The sequence below is a fragment of the Vipera berus genome (genome assembly GCF_964194415.1).
Source record: "Vipera berus genome assembly, chromosome: 2".
Taxonomy (NCBI): Eukaryota; Metazoa; Chordata; class Lepidosauria; order Squamata; family Viperidae; genus Vipera; species Vipera berus.
Genome location: NC_138203.1, coordinates 163,914,541 through 163,933,909, shown reverse-complemented (window position 1 = coordinate 163,933,909; position 19,369 = coordinate 163,914,541). Strand labels below are relative to the sequence as shown.

The following is a 19,369-nucleotide window of genomic DNA, read 5'->3' as shown; positions in this document are numbered from 1 at the left end:
GACTAAGCTCTGCTAGAAATTATACAGTCCCTCCATAAAACTGGACAAAAGATGCATTCTATGAGCAGATCTTTCTATTCAGAGGTATTGCTGCACTTGTTATGTCCTTCAATTATGGCTTTAGTTTCAGTACAATAATAATATAGTTTATGACCAGAGAGCCACAAAAGCTAAAGGTGACTGCTTCTTCAATATAAAGTTACCCAGTGCCACCTGATGGTTAGATTTTAATATAGCACTATAATCATACATAGAACCAACCATAAACTTTGGAAGATGACTATTAAAGCTCTCATCCAGAGAAAATATTTACTGCCCCTACTTACTTATGTGCCAGGGTGCATCAGCGTACCGTACAGTTCAAAAGTATTATTTGGCCAGTCCAGCTATTCTAATTAAAAAGTCAGTATATATATAATAGAATATTTGCAGACTATGGACCAGGATTTCAATGCCATTTGCCAGGTTTGCATCTCTTAAAACAGGTGATATGAAGAACTAGGAAATAAGTGTATTAATTGCATAATTGGTGACCACATCTGCCTCTTAGCAAAGCTAAAAGACCAGGTGGCAAGCCTCTAAGCAACTAATGGCCCCTGATCATCTGTCCACATTCTATCTTTAAAAGGAAATAGTCATGCAGATTTCACTTAAAAGCAGCCTTCTCAACTTGCTTTGAGTAAAAAAAAAAGTCTGGAGAACATCATGTCCTATTTTGTGTGCTCAAAAGCACTAACATAGGCATGATATATATAGCTGCAAAAATAAGGGTGACATTAGATGGCAGCAAGTTGATATCAAAAGCTAAGTCCTTATTGCCCTATAGTGCAGGGGTGTCAAACTACTGGCCCGCAGACCGGGTGCGTCACGCAGAAGCCGTGCCCACCCCATTGCCAGCAATGGCAAAACAGTCACGATACGTTGCACAATGTCACATGATGTCACGAGTTTGACATGTCTCCTCTAGTGTTTCCTCTAGGTTTTTATAGTCCCAATATAGTATTCCTACCTTAGTAAAAGGTTCTGGGTTTAATTTTTAAGACTCCTCGAGGCTAACCAGATATAACATAGTTCTGGTGAAATTTCTAGGCACATCTTCATCAACGACATCCTTGTGAACCTAACCATCTCCATATCGCAGATAGTGACACATCTATAATAATTGGCTGCTTGTTTTTTTCATGCATTTTCAGAATGCAAATGGGAAAATGTGTAATGCTAGGCATAGTTGTATAGAGGCCTAAACTGAAGGAAAGATCTAAACTAAAGGTAAGTTTTTGGCCAATTATCCAGCTACATCTACATTCAGCCCTTTAAACTTTCTTGGTTCTATTCTGTAATCCAATCTTTATGCGTGGGCCTTTGAACTTTTGTTTGTGTAAGATAGGCTAAAGGTTAGATACCGTGATACTTTATTGCTAATAAGCACAAAAAAATCCATTATCAGTTGTTTTTCTTAACCAAGCAAGATCAACATTCCCCTACTAAAGGATATTATTAACAGGATTTCATTCCTTCAGTATAAGCCAGAATTAAATCACAAAAACTCCTCTGGGTTGAGAGATTATAGGTGACAATAGAAAAATGATGTCTGATTATAATTGCTGCATATCATGCCAGATTGAAATTTCACTGCTTTATCATCCATTGTTGTAATGACTAAGAAACTAACAGGATTAGGGCTACTACCGGTAGATCTGGAATGCACAAATCTAGATGGCCATCAGAGGTTGCAAAGAGCTATTGCATGTAAGTATCTCTTTGCTTCCATCTCTGGTTTATCTGGTTACCTGCAACTCAATTTTCTGAACTTATTTTTGTGGCTCTTCTCTGCTCCCCCCAATTTTTTCCATGTTTACCAGAAATTACATCTAATTCTTCTGCTCAGTAATGCAACCTTGATTCTCCCCCCTTGAAAGATTGCCTTTGTTGTTATGTGCAAAAGTTGTTTAATCGTCTTTTATCTTCATAGAAGATGTTTGAACTCATAGATTGAAGGCTGGTCTCATATCTCTCCCAGAATCCCTCTGGGTTTTCATAAAACAACCTTGCCTCCTACTGTGATAGTTCCTGCTGTTACCATCTATTTCCAGGGATACCTCACCTGATGTGTCTCTCACATCTTATGCTACTTTTACAAGGATTTAAAAAAAGTAAAAATGCAAAACCTGAAACAATTTCATATCCTAGCTAAACAGTGGCTATTATTAGATGTCTCGACTCTTTTTTGAGAATGTAAACCAATATTTCAAGAAATGAATAGAATCAAAAGTTATTTTTAAAAAGAGAAAATAGAAAATCCTATGTTGTTTAAATTTAAAATGCCTCTTTTAGTTTTCTACTACACAGCAACCCATGAAAGCTTAAATTCAAACTAGTTCGGTGCAATTGCTGACTAAATGTTTTACTTATTTCTACAGAAATAGCCATTTTTCAAGCACAAATCCCTGTTTCAATTTCCTGAACATTCCAGCTTCTGGACAGGTTGCAAACTTCTATTAGGGACAGTTAGGGTAGAGAGTAATCCCAACTTAATCCAGTAACTTCTGCCCTACTTTTAAAAGGACTAAACTTTTTTTTATTACCAGCTTAGGTATGGCTGGGGTATCTGACTCTGTTTATGTGACAAAGAACGTTTCTTCTTCGTGTGGATGTAAACTGTAAATGTTTGCAGACATGATGAGACAATGGCTGGCAAGGAGACATCCTCTCTCCAAAATGCACTGACAAAACATTGATTTTCCTGTTTCGCAAAGACTGAGATAGAACCATTCACATATTTTTCATGGTTAGCCAGTATCTGTCCTGTGGTTCAGTTTAACTCTGGATTTTATCTATCCACATTCACTTCCTAGAATGCTTCTGCCTATGAAACTCTCGTTTTCCCCTTTTCTATTACCCTTAGCAACCCAAAGACTCCCTTGCTCTACTAGCCATCTTCCCTCCCTGTACTCTATGTCTTTGGAGACATGTACTTTATCTCTCTCTTCAAATCGCACGATTTCCACGAGGATGTTGGTTTATCAGCTCTAATTATCAGCTGCTTTTGGATCTGGCAGGTTGAAATCTCCCAAGACTTTAAATTGGGGGAACTTTACTGCCAATCCAGCCACAGACCTTAGCAGGGAGGCTACTGTGCAGCACGAAGGCTGATATTCAAGCTACAAGGTGTTTTTTCTGATCCCTTAAGCCTAGAAAGGAGAATGTCATCCACCTTTTTTAGTATTAAGCAGTCTGTTCATAAGTATGAGTTTCAACTTACATACAAATCTGAGTAAAGATAGACTAAGAAATAGAACACATTCTTAACCTGAGGACTACTATAAGGAAGAGATTGCATTTTTTACTGCAGTTGCTAAAATGGTCTTAGCTCCAAACTCCTATGGTTAAAAACTTTTATCCTTGAAGAAATACTCACATTTCATGGTATGCTTTTACTGTCATCTGGAAATCAAAATAGAGAAACATCCCAAAAGATGTAACAAGAATTTGTGAAGCAAAAACACACCAACTTTGAGTAGCTTGAGAATCTTTTGTTCTATAAGTTACTCTGGTGGTTTTTTTTTTCATTTTTATGACTATAAATGCTGTTACCAATTTATCTGTCCTAGATGTTAATATTTAAAGGGTTCATAGATCTTTGATATTATTAATCCAGGTTCTATTTTATGTTGATTAGGATTGACGTAAGAGATAGGAGTGTACTGCTGAATTATTTTATTACCTTTTCATGTGTACCCAGGTGAATGCTTGTTTTGCTTAAAAACATAGACTCTGGTCTAACCAATCTGGTCTGGTACAGATGCCACCAGGAATAATGCTGATGCTAAATAGAGGGAACAATTCTGAATAAATTCAGCTACTACATCCCCTCATATAACTTCACATTTTTCTCAAGGGGACTATACAGAGATCAGTTGGCTTGTTGGAGTTTAACTAGATTGCCATTTTTATGGTTGAACTTCGTAGCCAAGTGTCCATTAGCTCAAGCATGAGAAACTTAGGATCTTTCAGAGATGGCTGAATACGGTTCCTATAAGGCCATGGGGTGGCATCACACAGCAATACTTGGAAGGCCATATATTTATTACCTCTATTTTACACTGTACACCAAATCACCCAGAGACTCCCTCCTCAAGAAGTAATTAAAGTTTATAAGTAATACCAAAATACTACCCTCTGTGCATTCTTTCTCTTTCTCTCTCCTTGGAATATGTTAATATGTGAAATGAACATCTTCCTGGAAAGTACTTCTCTGCCACACTTGCCTCCTACTGTTGCTGTTGGAATTTGGAACTGCTGGTCTCATGCTCTTGGTGATGATGCTCTACTCCAGGAAGGAGCACCTTTTCTCAAACAGAGAACTGCATTTGACCTTTGAATGTAGGGGGAACCATACAAAACTAAGATTAATTTATTTTACACTTAAATCTAAATAACATCCCATTAAGCTGGGATGGATGGATGGATGGATGGATGGATAAAATAGATAGATAGATAGATAGATAGATAGATAGATAGATAGATAGATAGATAGATAGATAGATAGATAGATAGATAGATACTGTAGATAGATAGATACTGTAGATAGATAGATACTGTAGATAGATAGATACTGTAGATAGATAGATAGATAGATAGATAGATAGATAGATAGATAGATAGATAGATAGATAGATAGATAGATAGATAGATAGATAGATGGATGGATGGATGGATGGATGGATGGATGGATGGATGGATGGATGGATGGATGGATGGATGGATGGATAGATAGATAGATAGATAGATAGATAGATAGATAGATAGATAGATAGATAGATAGATAGATAGAAACAATTCTCTGTCACAGACAACTTTTTCATTTAATTAGCATTTTGGAGGGTGTTGCATGCTGCAGACATTTGAAGATCACATGTAGTGCTGGTACTTCAAGTCATGCAGATGGAGTTAGGAGGTATAGAAGAAGGATTTGAACAATGAGAACTCTGGTTATTGTAACTTCTGGTGCTGTCCTCAGATTGGTCATGAACTTTATTTAGCTTAGCCTTCATCGAACAGGGATTTCCCAAATGTGTTGGACTACAATTTTCTTTCACTCCAATTCAGCATGTCCCACACGCCAAACAGACCTAGGCAGAAAATGGCTGACATCAAATTGATTCTGGCAATTAGCAGTGGGATTGGATTGGGAATGGGGAGATCCAAATATCAATAAATAACAGTTGTAGTGATGCTGAGACAGTTTTGTTAAAAAAAATATGTAAGTTGGCAGAAAAATGAGGGGATGAGAGCTGGCAGACACTTTTCTAGTTAGGCTGAAGACACTACCTTAACTCATTTCCACATAGAGATTGAGCTGGCATTCTTGCTTATGTACTGGCCATGCAACATCTTCCACTGCACACAAGAACAGGCTGCCTGGCACACACATTCTCTTCCTCAATCTTTTAAAAATTCTTTTATATCACAGCACTGTATGACACAGAAGTAATATGGAATTAAAGCTGTTGCTCTAGTGCTAAACAAATTCATAGAAACATGCACTGTTTTGTTGTAGAAAAGTGTAATATATAATATTTAATGTATTATCTAGTGCAGTGAGCATACATTATCATGAAAATGTCTAATCTTCTTCCTTCAGATTTAGACAATTAAAATAATGTTGTTTTAAAAATATGCTATAGCAAGTCAAATTATCTTCGGAGAACCCTGGCATTTCCAGTTCCTGGGCCTGGGCCTGTTTGCCATTATCCCACTATCAATCATGAATTGGGTAATTATTTGCTCTCTGTACCCTGTGATAGCCAGAACTTTGAATGCAAGGTTCATTCTTGGCTGTGCTACTGGACTTGTGAACTGCCTGGGCAAGGATGGCCTTCCAGATATCAGGATAATAAAAAGTCATGGTGAAAAAAGTATAGGAAATTGGAAAGAATGTAAAGGGAAGAAAAGAGGGACAATGCATGCTTCTCCAATTGGGCATTAGCACCCATGCTGCCTGGGAAAGAGGATGGGATTATATCAAGCACCTGAAAAGCTCCAAGTTTGGATGGCTGAAATAATGGATCAAGGATTAAGAGATGGATAGCTTTGGAAGTAAAGACACAGGGGTGCCATTCAATGCAGATTTATGTGCTTAACTCTGCACTGAATTTTATCTGGAAGAAAGAGACTTTTTTCTATTCCTGTGTAGAATATCCAAAGCTATATGGACTCTATTAAAAATATAGTGCAATATAAAAAAGTATCAGCAAAGAATAGTCTGTCTTATGTTGCCATATGTTGGTAAAGTTGGTAGGTAGCTATTTTAGGCAACTAACCAGGTACCAGCAGGGCTTTTTTTCTCATAGAACGCTCAGAACGGAGTTCCGGCACCTTTTTTGGATGGAACCGTGTACGGTAGGCAAGGCGGGTTGTATGACATGTGTGAGTTCCGGCACCTTTTTCTTTTACAAAAAAAGCACTGGGTACCAGAAATGTGATAGTTAAATGTCATTGGATTGGGCCAGACTGCTGGGGAATATGTAAACAAATGCCTTCCATCCTGACTTGTCTTCAGTGCCAATCTGCAGATTTTCAGGGATATTTTGGTGAAAACCACTTTATTCATCATCTTCCCCTCCTTCTATTTCTCTCATTCCTGCCAAACATAGTCATTTTAACAGTAGCTACAATAAAGAATGACTGGATCCTGGAGAGATGGGGAAAACAAACTGCTTGGTGACTTTATTGAAAGGCAACTGCTGAATGCTGAGAGGAGCATTAAATGAGGGAAGGATATCAGATGTCTGATTTAATAAAAACACTCAATAATCTCCTTGTGTGATCAGGAACAATCAAAGTATGTTGGCAGCAACAGCATATGTTCTGTGACATAACAGAGCATCATCCAGATGAACTGTAAAAGGCAAAAAATGTTCATGGGGATAAAAAAAACAAGGTCTATGGGAGATTAAGTTAGGAACTTAAACATTTGTGGAAAGAAGGAACAGAGATTTAAATATCGACAGTATGGTCTGGTCCTTCTAAAGCTCCAAGGGAAAATGCATACAAAATATCCAATTAAGCTGATATCATTTGCTTTCCTTCTCACAACAGCATAAACAAGGAAAGCAGGCAAGCTTCCTTGCAGCTTAATAAGCTTCACACATACACACACACACAAAGACACACAGACATACACAGACATACACACAAACACACACACACACAAACACAAGCAAAGAGCAAGGGACAGAAGGAAAGCACCAAGGTCAATAGCATGGAGTCTCTGGGGAGCAACATGACATACGTCCTTTAAAATATTAATTCCCATTTTCATTGGAAGATGAGTCAGCAGCAGTGATAAAACCCCAGAGAAGTCATAAAAAGCCAGAGCAATTGATAAAGTGGAGAGTCGACATAATAAAATTCCGCCACATTGAAGGTCAGGTCATGCCTGTCTCAGGCAGGGGTATAAGCCAACAGATGGATGAGTTGCCTGCTCCACAGGCCTCCGGGCCAGGGAAATGACATATATGAGAAGGTTCTGCATCTTAACAAAACCACAGTGATGGGAATTTTCACCCTCTAAAATGCCACCAATATTTGCTTGCTTGCCCCACAAATACGGCCATGCTCCTCAATTTTCTGAGAATTAAACTCCTCCAGTGGTCGTTGCGTTCATCAATGCAGATTGACAGAAACTCATCTAAGTAAATTGCACTTCTTCTACAGTAGGATAAAAATTGCATCTGTCTGGCTTCATATATACACGTAAATCACTTGGATCTGTGCTTGATTATTCCGTACAGAATGTATAATCTGGATTCATTGAAAAATATTGAGTTTGAAATCACCTGCAAGGATGGGAAATATCTAAATATAGCATGGGATCTGTAAAGTATCATTCACATACAGTACAGATAGTCCTTGACTTACAACAGTTCATTTAGTGACTGTTCAAAGTCACAACAGTATTGAAAAAAGTGACTTGAGCATTTTTCACACTTATGATCATTGCCACATGATGTGATCAAAACTCAGATGCTTGGCAAGTGACTCAGATCGATGACGGTTGCAATGTCCTGGTATCATGTGATCCCCTGACAAGCAAAATCAGTGGGGTTCACTTAACAACCCTGTTACTAATTTAACAACTTCAGTGATTCACTTAACAACTGTGGCAAGAAAGGTCGTAAAAAGGGGCAAAACTCACTTAACAACTGTCTCATTTAGCAACAGAAATGTTGAGCTGAATTGTGATCGTAAGTTGAGGACTACCTGTATACAACCATGGCTTCTGTCCCAGGCTTGGAGTTGATGTTTATTATTTGATCAATGGCCTAGTTTTCTTTTGTTCATTTTGCTGTCTTTTACATTGTTTTAGTCTGGGTTTCTGATTTAATGTTTTTAGCTGTTTTTATGTTTTCTCTAGCTTTGCACATCACACAGAGTCTGCTAGTGTTGGGTGGCCAATAAATGTAAATAAATAAACTTATAAACCATAGGTTTGAGCTTGTAACTATTCAGCCATCTGAACACGGGTCCACCAGGGGCTGTTGCCATTAGAGAATCCTGATGGTCTGTCCTTCTGGTGGTTATTAGTATTGATTTGGGGACTCTGTGTGTAATTGCATTTGTTACAGGATCTTGCATGCAATGCTATTATGTTGAACACAGGGAAATTGTTGTATATTAAGTCAAACCATGGATTCCTCTGACCCAAAAACTCTAACCAGAGATTCAGATGGGAGTTTTCTAGGCCTAACTGGAGGTGTCAAGATTGAATCTAAAATTTCCTATGTGCCAAATCTGTGCTTCCCTCACTGCATTGACTCAGGAGCCCTGGTGACACAGTGGTCAGATTGCTGTATTGCTCAAGGTTGACTCAGCCTTCCATCCTTCTGAGGTCTCTATCATTTTTGGCTGATAATGGATGTCCTTGGGCTCCAAGCTTCTTTCTCTTGGGGCATTCATCAGTCTCTTGGATTAAATGAGGTCCTAAGAAGTTAAAGATTAAAAGGGTGAACAGTATCTATTTATCACCAAGTTATGGATGGAAGCTGGCTCTAACAAGCATAATCTGGTGGCTCAGTGATTAGAATGCAGTATTGCAGGCTAACTCTACACACAGCCTGAAGTTCGATCCTGGTGGGCTCAAAGTTGACTCAACCTTCCATCCTTCTGAGTTTGGTAAAATGAGGACCCAGATTGTTGGGGGCCGTAGGCTGATTCTGTACGCTGCCCAGAGAGTACTGTAAACCACTGTGAAGCAGTATATAAGTCTAAGTGCTATTGCTATTAAAGCCTTCATAAAGAGGGCAGAGTGGATGTGAGGATAAGGCCATGTGTCCTGTACATAATTTAATTCATTATATACAGACACATATACATACAGTAAAAGCATATGTATGTCCATTAAGATGAGAAGAGAATAATAGGACATAGCAGTAGGGGGAATTGTTGAATAAGATGTGGCATCCTACAGTCTGGACTGAATATCTTGCAAGTTGCTGCTAAAGAATCTCAGTTCAAGCACGTTGGGTTTTTTTAATGTCTTGAATTTAAACTGCCATGAGCCAAGGACAGGCAGAATTTAAAAGTGCAATGTGGGTATGTCTTTAGAAATTCTCAAGTTACTAAACTGGAAACCAAAATATATAATGGGGTGATTTTTCTTTGTGCATGTGTTTAGTTTTAGCATGTATGGTTTCTTCTCATGGAAAGTATTATGTGTGGCTGCTAGCATTTTAGATTTTCTCATTTTAATGCATTTCAACATTTCCCTTTTAACCAGAATAGGACTGCTCCATTATCTACATTTCTGATGACTCTCCAGCAAATCAATCTTGACATCTCCTATCCCTGACCTGTCAGCCACACTTTCTGCAATAATTGACTGCTGATTATATGTACAATATAATGTGTATTAAAACACTTGGTTTGATTTCTATATACCAAGCTTCTTTTTAGGGTATCAAACTCTACCCTCCAAGATTTGTAAGACTAGCTTTAGTAAATTCTATACAACAGATGTAAATATGATTATGTACATTATATTTATAGTTCAAAGTTTTTCTATGGAGTCCACAAGTTTGTTATATTCATTTTTCATATGTTTTTGAGACCCTACTGATGGCTAAACTCCCACTCACTTCAACTACTTATGTAGCACAGATCTTACTATTATTGTTTTAATCTGAAACATAAGAATTGCATTATTATTTTAAAATATTTCCTCTCTATATAAAAAGCTACTTGCACTTGATAAACTAGCATAGGAAGTAGGGTTTAGCACAGTTCTCTTACTAATATCCTAGCTTACTGTATGAAGGGGCATTTTATTGGGAGGAGAACTAAAGAATATGAACTCAGTGGAACAGTCCAAATTTTTTTTCACTTCACTGCATATAATGCAAAACGTAAATTTTGGTCACCTCTCATGTGCTGCTGTCCTTGTCTCTTATTTATTGAATTAACACACTATTGAATTAACACACTAAGAAATAATTCAAGTGTGTTCTCCTATTCATCATGGATTTTTCTATTCATTGTGGGTTTAGTGATACACTAAGAAAAATATATACTGTTATATCCTAAGAATTTTATTTTTCTGTTTGGATGTCTAAAAGGTAAAGGTTCCCCTGCACATGCGTGCTAGTCATTCCCGACTCTAGGGGCTGGTGCTCATCTCTGTTTCAAAGCCAAAGAGCCAGCGCTTGTCCGAGGATGTCTCCGTGGTCATGTGGCCGGCATTACTAGACGCCAAAGGCACACGGAACGCTGTTACCTTCCCATCATAGTGGTCCCTATTTTTCTACTTGCATTTTTACGTGCTTTCAAACTGCTAGGTTGGCAGAAGCTGGGACGAGTAACAGGCGCTCACTCTGCTACGCGGCACTCGGGATTCGACCCGCCAAACTGCCGACCTTCTGATCGACAAGCTCAGCGTCCTAACCCACTGAGCCACCGCGTCCCTCATTTGGGATGTCTAGCTATCTCCTAACATACAGTACCTGATTCCACTCCACTTTCCATTTCTTGTCCAAGCATACAACCAGCAACTCCTTCAGTGCTCAGCACAAATCTGTTGTACTTGATCCCAGAGGTTAAGTAGGTGAGTAAATGGAATTAGATAACAATGAGCTTGAAGAGGGGAAATAATTTAGTGTCAAGCCCCAGTCTCTTACACGCAGAGAAATAAAATGTAGAGGATGAACCCTTTAAACCCCAGCTGGAAGTTGTCCTAAAGCCAAGAGCAAGGAGTGGATCAGATAGGAATCTGAACTTGAGACCCTGTCATGCATTTATTAGGCAACTTTCGGAGATGTTTCTTCTTTTCCTCCTCTTGCTTTCTTGGAAAGATGTTTGTGTTCCTGGCTTTCCTGGCTGCCTTGCTTTCCTTTATAGTGTGTGCCCCACTACAAGGGACACTACAAGGGACAAGAAGCCGAAACAAGCTTCTAGTTGTTTCTTTTGATGGCTTTCGGTGGAATTACGATCAGGATGTGGACACCCCTAATCTAGATACCATGGCCAGAGATGGGGTGAAGGCACATTACATCACTCCCCCCTTTGTCACCCAGACAAGCCCCAGTCACTTCACTTTGCTCACAGGTGAGTGTTGCACTCTGGAAGGGAAGGGAAGGGATGGAAAGGTAGGAGGGGGCGGGAAAATGAGAATCTGAAATGGATGTGTCACTGGGGAGGAATAGCATTGTTTGTTTATGATATCTTTTCAGTTTATGGTGTTAAAGGTGGGGATGGGAGCATTTGTCATCCTCATCCTTAACGCCAATGCTCCAAAACAAGTAACAACTGCATTGTCAAAAATCAGCTATTTTTATGTGGCTCAGGATTTTGACTTGTAAATATATATAAATTCATATGCGAATATACTAATGTCCAGCACAGAAGACCTTAATCCTCAGTGACCTAAGTAGATTTGAATCAAGATGCAATGAACGTGTTGCTCACATTTCATCAGTAAGTAAACAGAAGCACGTTTCTTCATGTGAATCTTCATCATGTTTGTATTGAAGCATTGGCAATCCAACTCTTGGAGGGTTATTCTGATAACAGTTTGACCTCTCAGCCCATCTCCATCCCCCAAACTCACCCACATTTCTGAAGATCACTGCTAGATGATGTAAATGTTATTGTCAGCTCTGGCCATTCATAAAAGTGCTGGGAAAAACTGAATTGTCTGGACCTTCAGATAGTGATAATAATGTAGTAGCTTTGGAAAATGCAAGCTATTAGTCCTTTTTATAGGAATTTTTTTGCTCATTATTTCCACACTGAGGAAATGTGCCATCATACTCATAATAAAAGTACAACTCTGCTGTAAATTAATACTTTAAGGTACTGCACAAATTGCTCTTAAGCTCAATGGTACTTAGTGTAGCACTTCATTTGTTTCCTTTAGAGTGCTTCCAAACTTAGTTTTTGAGGAACTACATTTTTGCAGAAAATATCAATATAATTATTAAACATTCTGGCAATTGTAGCTGATGGGCAAAATAGATCCTTCCTTTAAATGTTTCCCACTGGAACAAAAGCATGACTAGAATCCTTAAAGCAATGAAGGTATGCAACTAGCTGAACTAAGTTTATCCCCCAGAATTAAGCAGAATTGAACCAAGTGCATACTTGGATAGGAGACCATCAGGAGATCTTGGAGTGGCAGTCTAGACTGGGAAGTCATAGACTTTCCTAGAAGAAGGCAATAGAAAACCATTTCTGAATAGCTGCCAAGTAAAGTACCTGAGTAGGTATTATACAGAAGGAAGGAATGCAGTACATGCCATCTTAAGCTTATAGAGGAAAGGCAGTGTATTAAACAAATCAATAAATCAAGTCACCTGAAATCAAACTTGACTTAAGGGAGTCTTTACTTTTTATAATTAAAAGAGACTATTTTAGATCAGTGCCTGTATTTGGAGAAAGCTGAAGTATCAATGACATTATAACCAAGACACAATTTCCCTGGCTCACTTGCCCTATTATCTAACAGTAGTTTCATGGTCCATCACCTGAACTTTTTATCTTACTAAAGAATTGCAGGAGTGGAGTTCTCAGGGATCAATGTACAAAAACTGGGAAGTTATGTGAGTGGAAGGAAGAAGGAAGTGGAAACCATGGTCTGCATGTTTCCAGAGAACCAGAAAGGAGGCTGAAGGCATTTTTTTCTGGATTTGTAAAAGACTGTTTGACTATCCAAGACATTTCCAGGGGGTGGGGGTGGGGGCAAGAGTGACATCATCTTAACGAATTGTCTGACATCTGTCTCTAAAGAGAAGTTATTGCCATAGCTGGACAGGTATAGGAGAGAGAGCTGCCAGGCACTAACATAAGTCAAAGAAGAAATTCAGTAGAAAAACAGAGAGAGATAGAGAGAGCAAGTGCTGAAATGAAGAGGGCTAGTAGTTCTACTAGGTCTATAATATTATCAGGTATAGTTCTAGGACCCCACTATGTAAAAGGCCGCTTTGTTCTCTTTTTTTCTTCATCTGTCTTTTTCTTTTGTCTTTTTGCTCTGCACTTTCTTCATTTTCCCCCCCCCCCAAACCCTTTAAGGGGCAAAAAGAGGGAGCAAAATATTAAAATGTTTCAGAAAGGAAAATGGCGAAGGAGGTTCCCAAAAATATGGAAGGGATCCATAAGGCATCTTGCCCAAAGTTCCCTCCATCCTGGCAGTGCCAAAGCACTAATTTCATAATGGCAATGGGGCATTAGAAGAATAGCCTGGACTGTGACTAACCTGACCAAGAAAGCTCCAGTCAGAAAAGCAAGGAGCCACCATGATTTAAAGTATTGCAACAAATTAGGAAAATGCTGCAGTTTCTTAGAAACTGTTGGTTCCATGGCTCAGGTCTCTGATAACTGTGGCCTAATGCTGTCCTCAGGAACAGGAAAGGAATTAGGCTGGTGGCCCCTCTGTGATAGCCTTCACCCATCAAAACTAAGTAACCAGAAATTCATACAACAAACAGATTAAAACTAATTAAAACTAATTAAAACTAAGAGCCTTGGTGGAGCAGTGGGCTAATGCCTCCTTAAGTAACACCAGCTGCCTGCAATTATTGCAGGTTCGCATCCCACCAGGCTCAAGGTTGACTCAGCCTTCCATCCTTCTGAGGTAGGTAAAATGAGGACCCAGATTGTTGGGGGCAATTAAGCTGACTTTGTAATAATGCCGCTTGGGGGGTGTATGAAAGCCCTAATAAGCAGGCATATACATAGAATGAAGGCTACTGCTAAGCTTGTAAGCCGCCCTGAGTCTTCGGAGAAGGGCGGGATATAAATGGAATTAAAATAAAATAAAAATAAAATAAAATAATTCCAAGCTTCTCTTTCCTCTGGTAGGAAAGCATGTTGAAAACCATGGAGTGATTCACAACATGTGGTTCAACACTAGCACTGGACAAAAACTACCTTATTATCATACCCAGCGGAGGTCTGACTGGTGGGACAATGGAAGCCTCCCCATCTGGATCACAGCACAGAGACAGGTAAGCCCAAAATCATAAAAGGAAGTCTTCTCATCCTACGTGTTACTCAGAAAGAGTGACTTCATTTTGCAACCAACCTTAAGCCTGGTATCAGACCATGTAGTGCTCCGTCTCTAGACATTTTGTGACAGCACAAATTCTAAATAACTCCTCACCATCAATAGATTGGGTTCTAATTGCCAGTTGAAGTTAATTTAGAATCAGCTCTTCAAAACAGATTCTGAGACAAAGGGCAATGAAAAGAAATTTACTGTCTGAAATGAGATGTGTATGGAGGTTTGCAGAAAAATCTATTAACTTGTAAAAACAACCACAAAAAGGAGAAAAGCTAAATTAAATTAAATTAAACTAAACTAAACTAAACTAGAAAGAGGAAAAGCAATTGTGTGAGAGAGGTAATGTATGTATATATACATACACACATACACACACACACACAAACACATACATGTACATATATACATAGATATAAAGCCTTGGTGGAGCAGTGGGCTAATGCCTCCTTAAGTAACACCAGCTGCCTGCAATTAGTGCAGGTTCGCATCCCACCAGGCTCAAGGTTGACTCAGCCTTCCATCCTTCCGAGGTAGGTAAAATGAGGACCCAGATTGTTGGGGGCAATTAAGCTGACTTTGTAATAATGCCGCTTGGGGTGTGTGTGAAAGCCCTAACAAGCAGGCATATACATAGAATGAAGGCTACTGCTAAGCTTGTAAGCCGCCCTGAGTCTTCGGAGAAGGGCGGGATATAAATGTAATAAAATAAAATAAATAAATAAATAAAATAAAGGTTATTGGAAGGCTTTTAGGAAGGGCCGTAGTCATATTCTATTATTTCTCTTTTGATTAATTACTCATTCTCAGATTTTCTTTGAATTCAAGTCCGAATACCAATTGTATACAGTTGGTCCTCAACTTATGACCAGTTATTTAATGATTATTTAGTTACAATGGACTCAAAAAAGATACTTATGAACCATCTGAGGAGTTACAATTGCCACACCAGCCCCATAGTCACAGGATCTCATTTCAGTTGCTTGGCAAACAGTTCACACTTACAACCAGTTGTAGGATCATGGGATCACATTTTGCAGTGTTTTTCACTGTTTTTTGCAAACAAAAACCCATTAGATAAGCTAGATTCAGACATATGACATCCGATTCACTTAACAATCAAATCATTTGACAATCAGCTCAGTCAACAACCATTGTAAAAACAGTTGTAAAATCGAGTCTGTCACATGATAACACAACTTAATGATTGCAACAACCTACTGTGTCACCAAAATTCCAGGCTCAATTGTGGTTGTAAGTCAAGGGTTAGGTTATTCATCTCAATATGTAGCAACTTATATTTATCCACTAAAGAAAACATACACACAAATGTTTATCCAAAGAAGGATTGCAAGCCGTCTTTTAAATAATTGGGATTGGATAGAATCAATTCTCTTTTGTATGTCACTGAATTTGGATTCTTTAGCATCTTGCAGTGTTAGTTTCAAATGCTGGGTATATGTGGCCCTTGAAGTATTGAAAGAAAAACTCTGCCCTGACAAACACTACTTCCTTCAGTTCTTGTGCAGACTTTTGAGGTGTAAGCACATTCTGGCAATATGTTCAAAAAGTGCAGCTAAGACTTCAGTCTGCATAAACATATAGCCCTGTGGATTGTCTTGCCAACTCATAAGTTTACAATCTTCTCATTCTAGGGTTTGAAAGCTGCCTCCCTGTTTTTCCCAGGAGGGAATGCCACCTACCAAGGAGAAGAAGTGAAAGTTAAGAAGGTGGAGAAACTCCTCCACAAGTATGACAATGAGACTGAGTGGAGGCAGAATGTTGACACAGTCATGAAGTGGTTCCGTGAGGATGACCTTGACTTTGTGTCCCTTTACTTTGGGGAACCTGACTCTACTGGACACAAATATGGCCCAGAATCTCAGCAGAGGAAAGATATGGTCCGCCAGGTTGATCGGACAGTGGGCTACTTGAGACAGAGCATCGCAGAGCATGGCATGAAGTCAATACTTAATTTAGTCATCACCTCTGACCATGGCATGGAAACGGTCATCAAAAAGGATGAAATTCACCTCCGTCAAGTAGCAAACTTCTCATTCCAGGACATTCAGTTTGAGCTGGTTGATTATGGGCCACAGGGCCTCCTGCTGCCAAAACCTGGGAAATTAGAACAAGTTTATGAAGCCTTGAAAAATTCCCACCCCAAGCTCCATGTTTACAAGAAAGAGGAATTCCCCAGAAGATTCCATTATGCCAATCATATTCGTGTCACACCTCTCGTGTTGTATAGTGACCCTGGCTACGTGATCCATGGGGTACAGTTTTCTGTCTACTGTACATTGCTAATGCCAAGCTCTTTACTTACATGGCTTTCCATTTCATATTTAGTAAACATAAAGAAGCTTCTTAAGAAGGACAAAGGGGAAGGGTCACATAAAATATCAGTCCAAGGCATTTTGCTTTGAATTATCGCATGTGGATTCCTTTTGTTCTGCAGCATTTTTCGCAAAGCAATCTCTGCCATCTTGGATGGTGCTAGCCAAACCATGCAGCTTTGCTGTGTGACATAACACAGACAACCCTATATATATTTGTCACACTCTATGTCAGCCTTCCCAAAACATCTATCATTCAAGTGCCTTGCAATGTGCTAGAATTCCCAATGGCCAAGGCTATTTAGGAATTCTGTATGTTATACCATAATGCCAATAGATTTGGAAAGCATCCACTGGGAAACATTTTATGCAGAAAGTGACTTTGAGAAACAATTTGAAATAGATTTTGCCTCTATATTCCTAGTTGCAACCATTTTTCTCTTTATTTGAAAAGCATTCATCACATCCTACTAACCTATATCAAATGTATTTCTGAAGAAACATACATAGGTTTGTCTTGCTAATCATTATTGCAGTGCTCAAGGAATCCTACTGAATCCAGTCATCACAAGTTCTGGGATCCTAAGTCTCGGGTTTTATATTTTCCTTCTGAGAACTGCTATTTTGAAATGATAGATTCCTACAATATGGCCAAGCAGGCTAGTGACTTTCTTTCCTCTGGAAAATAACTTGACCAGCAGAAATTTTCTAACAAAGATGTTCCTGCCAGATGTAGCAAATCAAATGTCCTCCAGTGAGATGTTTAGGAGATGGAACAGAAACAGCTCTGGACCCACTAAAACCAGAAATATTCCAGTTTTCAATCAGAATCCGTCAATTAAACCAGAGTAGAGCTGGCATAGCTAATTTCAATCCACTTGCTCATTTGCTTTCTAATAAGTTGAAAAGCTCAGCAAAACCATCTCTCCAGTTCTGCGCTGACTAGCGCAAGCAACAGTATAGTTGCCAACCTTGTCTCCTTCTCATTTGCCAGGGAAGTGGATTGTGCAACTAGAGAAAATGAAAGTATCAACAGTTCCTAGTTAGCGTGAATTATCTACTTAGCTGCAAATAGATTCCTTTTTTATTATTATTACAATCACTCTATGTGCATGTTTGTTCAAGAACTAAGAATGTCAAAATAGGAAAAGTCTGCTTAAATCGATTGCACAAAGAGGTTAACTGTGCTCTTTTTATTAATTTACTACCATATTTCTATCTGTATTTTTAATCCAATTGTTTTTGGGAAGATTTTATTAATTACAGATAAAAGCTGAGTGGCAGGTAATCACTGAAAAAAAAAATCCTGTTCTTCTTTTTCAGAGAGTGAAAGTGCAGTTCAATAAAGGGGAACACGGCTTTGACAACGAGTCTATGAATATGAAGACCATCTTCCGAGCTGTGGGACCAGCTTTCAAGCAAGGCCTGGAGGTGGAGCCTTTTGAAAGTGTGAATATTTATGCCCTCCTTTGCAAACTCCTGAATATCACACCTGAACCACATGATGGATCCTTGGAAGTCACCCAGCACATGCTTGTCAAAGACACAGGTCTGTTTTTTCTGGTTAGCTAACACTGCAATCCACTAATTATTCAATGAACTGATTCAGTCCAAAAAGATTAATTACATATCCGTCAGAGAGACAGGGTTTAAATTGTCAATGATATACCTTAATAGTCCCTTATGGAGATTGAGGATCCCTAAAGAGTTTGCTCTTTTCTGATCAGGGATAAACTCTTTTATTTAAGTAGCAACCGTTTCCACATTCTTTATAAATTGTACAGTGATGATATCAAATCCCAAAGGATTTGTTTCTTTAACTTATCTGATAAGAAGTTCTAAAAAAGAGTACCTTTCAAATATTTTCCTCCTTGATTTCATTGGCTTACCTAGCCTACCTACCGTGTTTCCCCAAAAGTAAGGCCACACCAACAATAAGCCCTAGCTTGATTTTTGGGGGTGGGCCTAATATAAGCCCTATCCCAAAAATAAGCCATAGTTTTGGGGTGAGGCACACACCTAAAAATTAAGGTAGTGCTGGGGTGGGGGGGTTGGAGCTGCCTCACCTGCTCCGCACCCACTTACCTTGCAGCCAGGCCTCTCCTTGCCGGCCCACTTCTTCTTCTGAGGCCTCTTCTGCAGCCAGGCCTGCATTTCTCAGTCACAAGGCTTTCTGGAAGGCCTGTGCAGCCAAGAACCAAGCTATGGATTCAAGCCATAGCTCAGTTCTGCAAGACCTCAGCAGCCGAGCATCAAGCTATTGAATCCATAGCTCAGTACTCAGTTGCTTAGGCCTTCTGGAAAGGCCTGACTGCAAAATGCAGGGCCGAATGCAGCTGCAGAACTTGGCCCCAGAAGAAGTGGACTGGCTGGGTGGGGCTGTCAGTGCCAGAGGTGAGGTAAGACCTACCACAAAAATAAGACCTGGTGCCTCTTTTGGAGGTAAAATAATAATAATAATAATAATAATAAGACCTGGTCT

At 39.2% G+C, this 19,369-nt stretch overlaps 1 protein-coding gene across 1 annotated transcript; it reads left to right on the top strand.

The window, feature by feature from the left end:
• Positions 1 to 11,348: 11,348 nt before the first annotated feature.
• On the top strand, positions 11,349 to 18,459 carry ENPP7 (ectonucleotide pyrophosphatase/phosphodiesterase 7; the record flags this gene model as incomplete). Its single annotated transcript, XM_081318998.1, has 4 exons — positions 11,349 to 11,601; positions 14,353 to 14,498; positions 16,207 to 16,827; positions 18,211 to 18,459. 4 exons carry the CDS (start codon positions 11,349 to 11,351, stop codon positions 18,457 to 18,459), a joined length of 1,269 nt encoding a protein of 422 aa, XP_081175124.1.
• Positions 18,460 to 19,369: the final 910 nt, after the last annotated feature.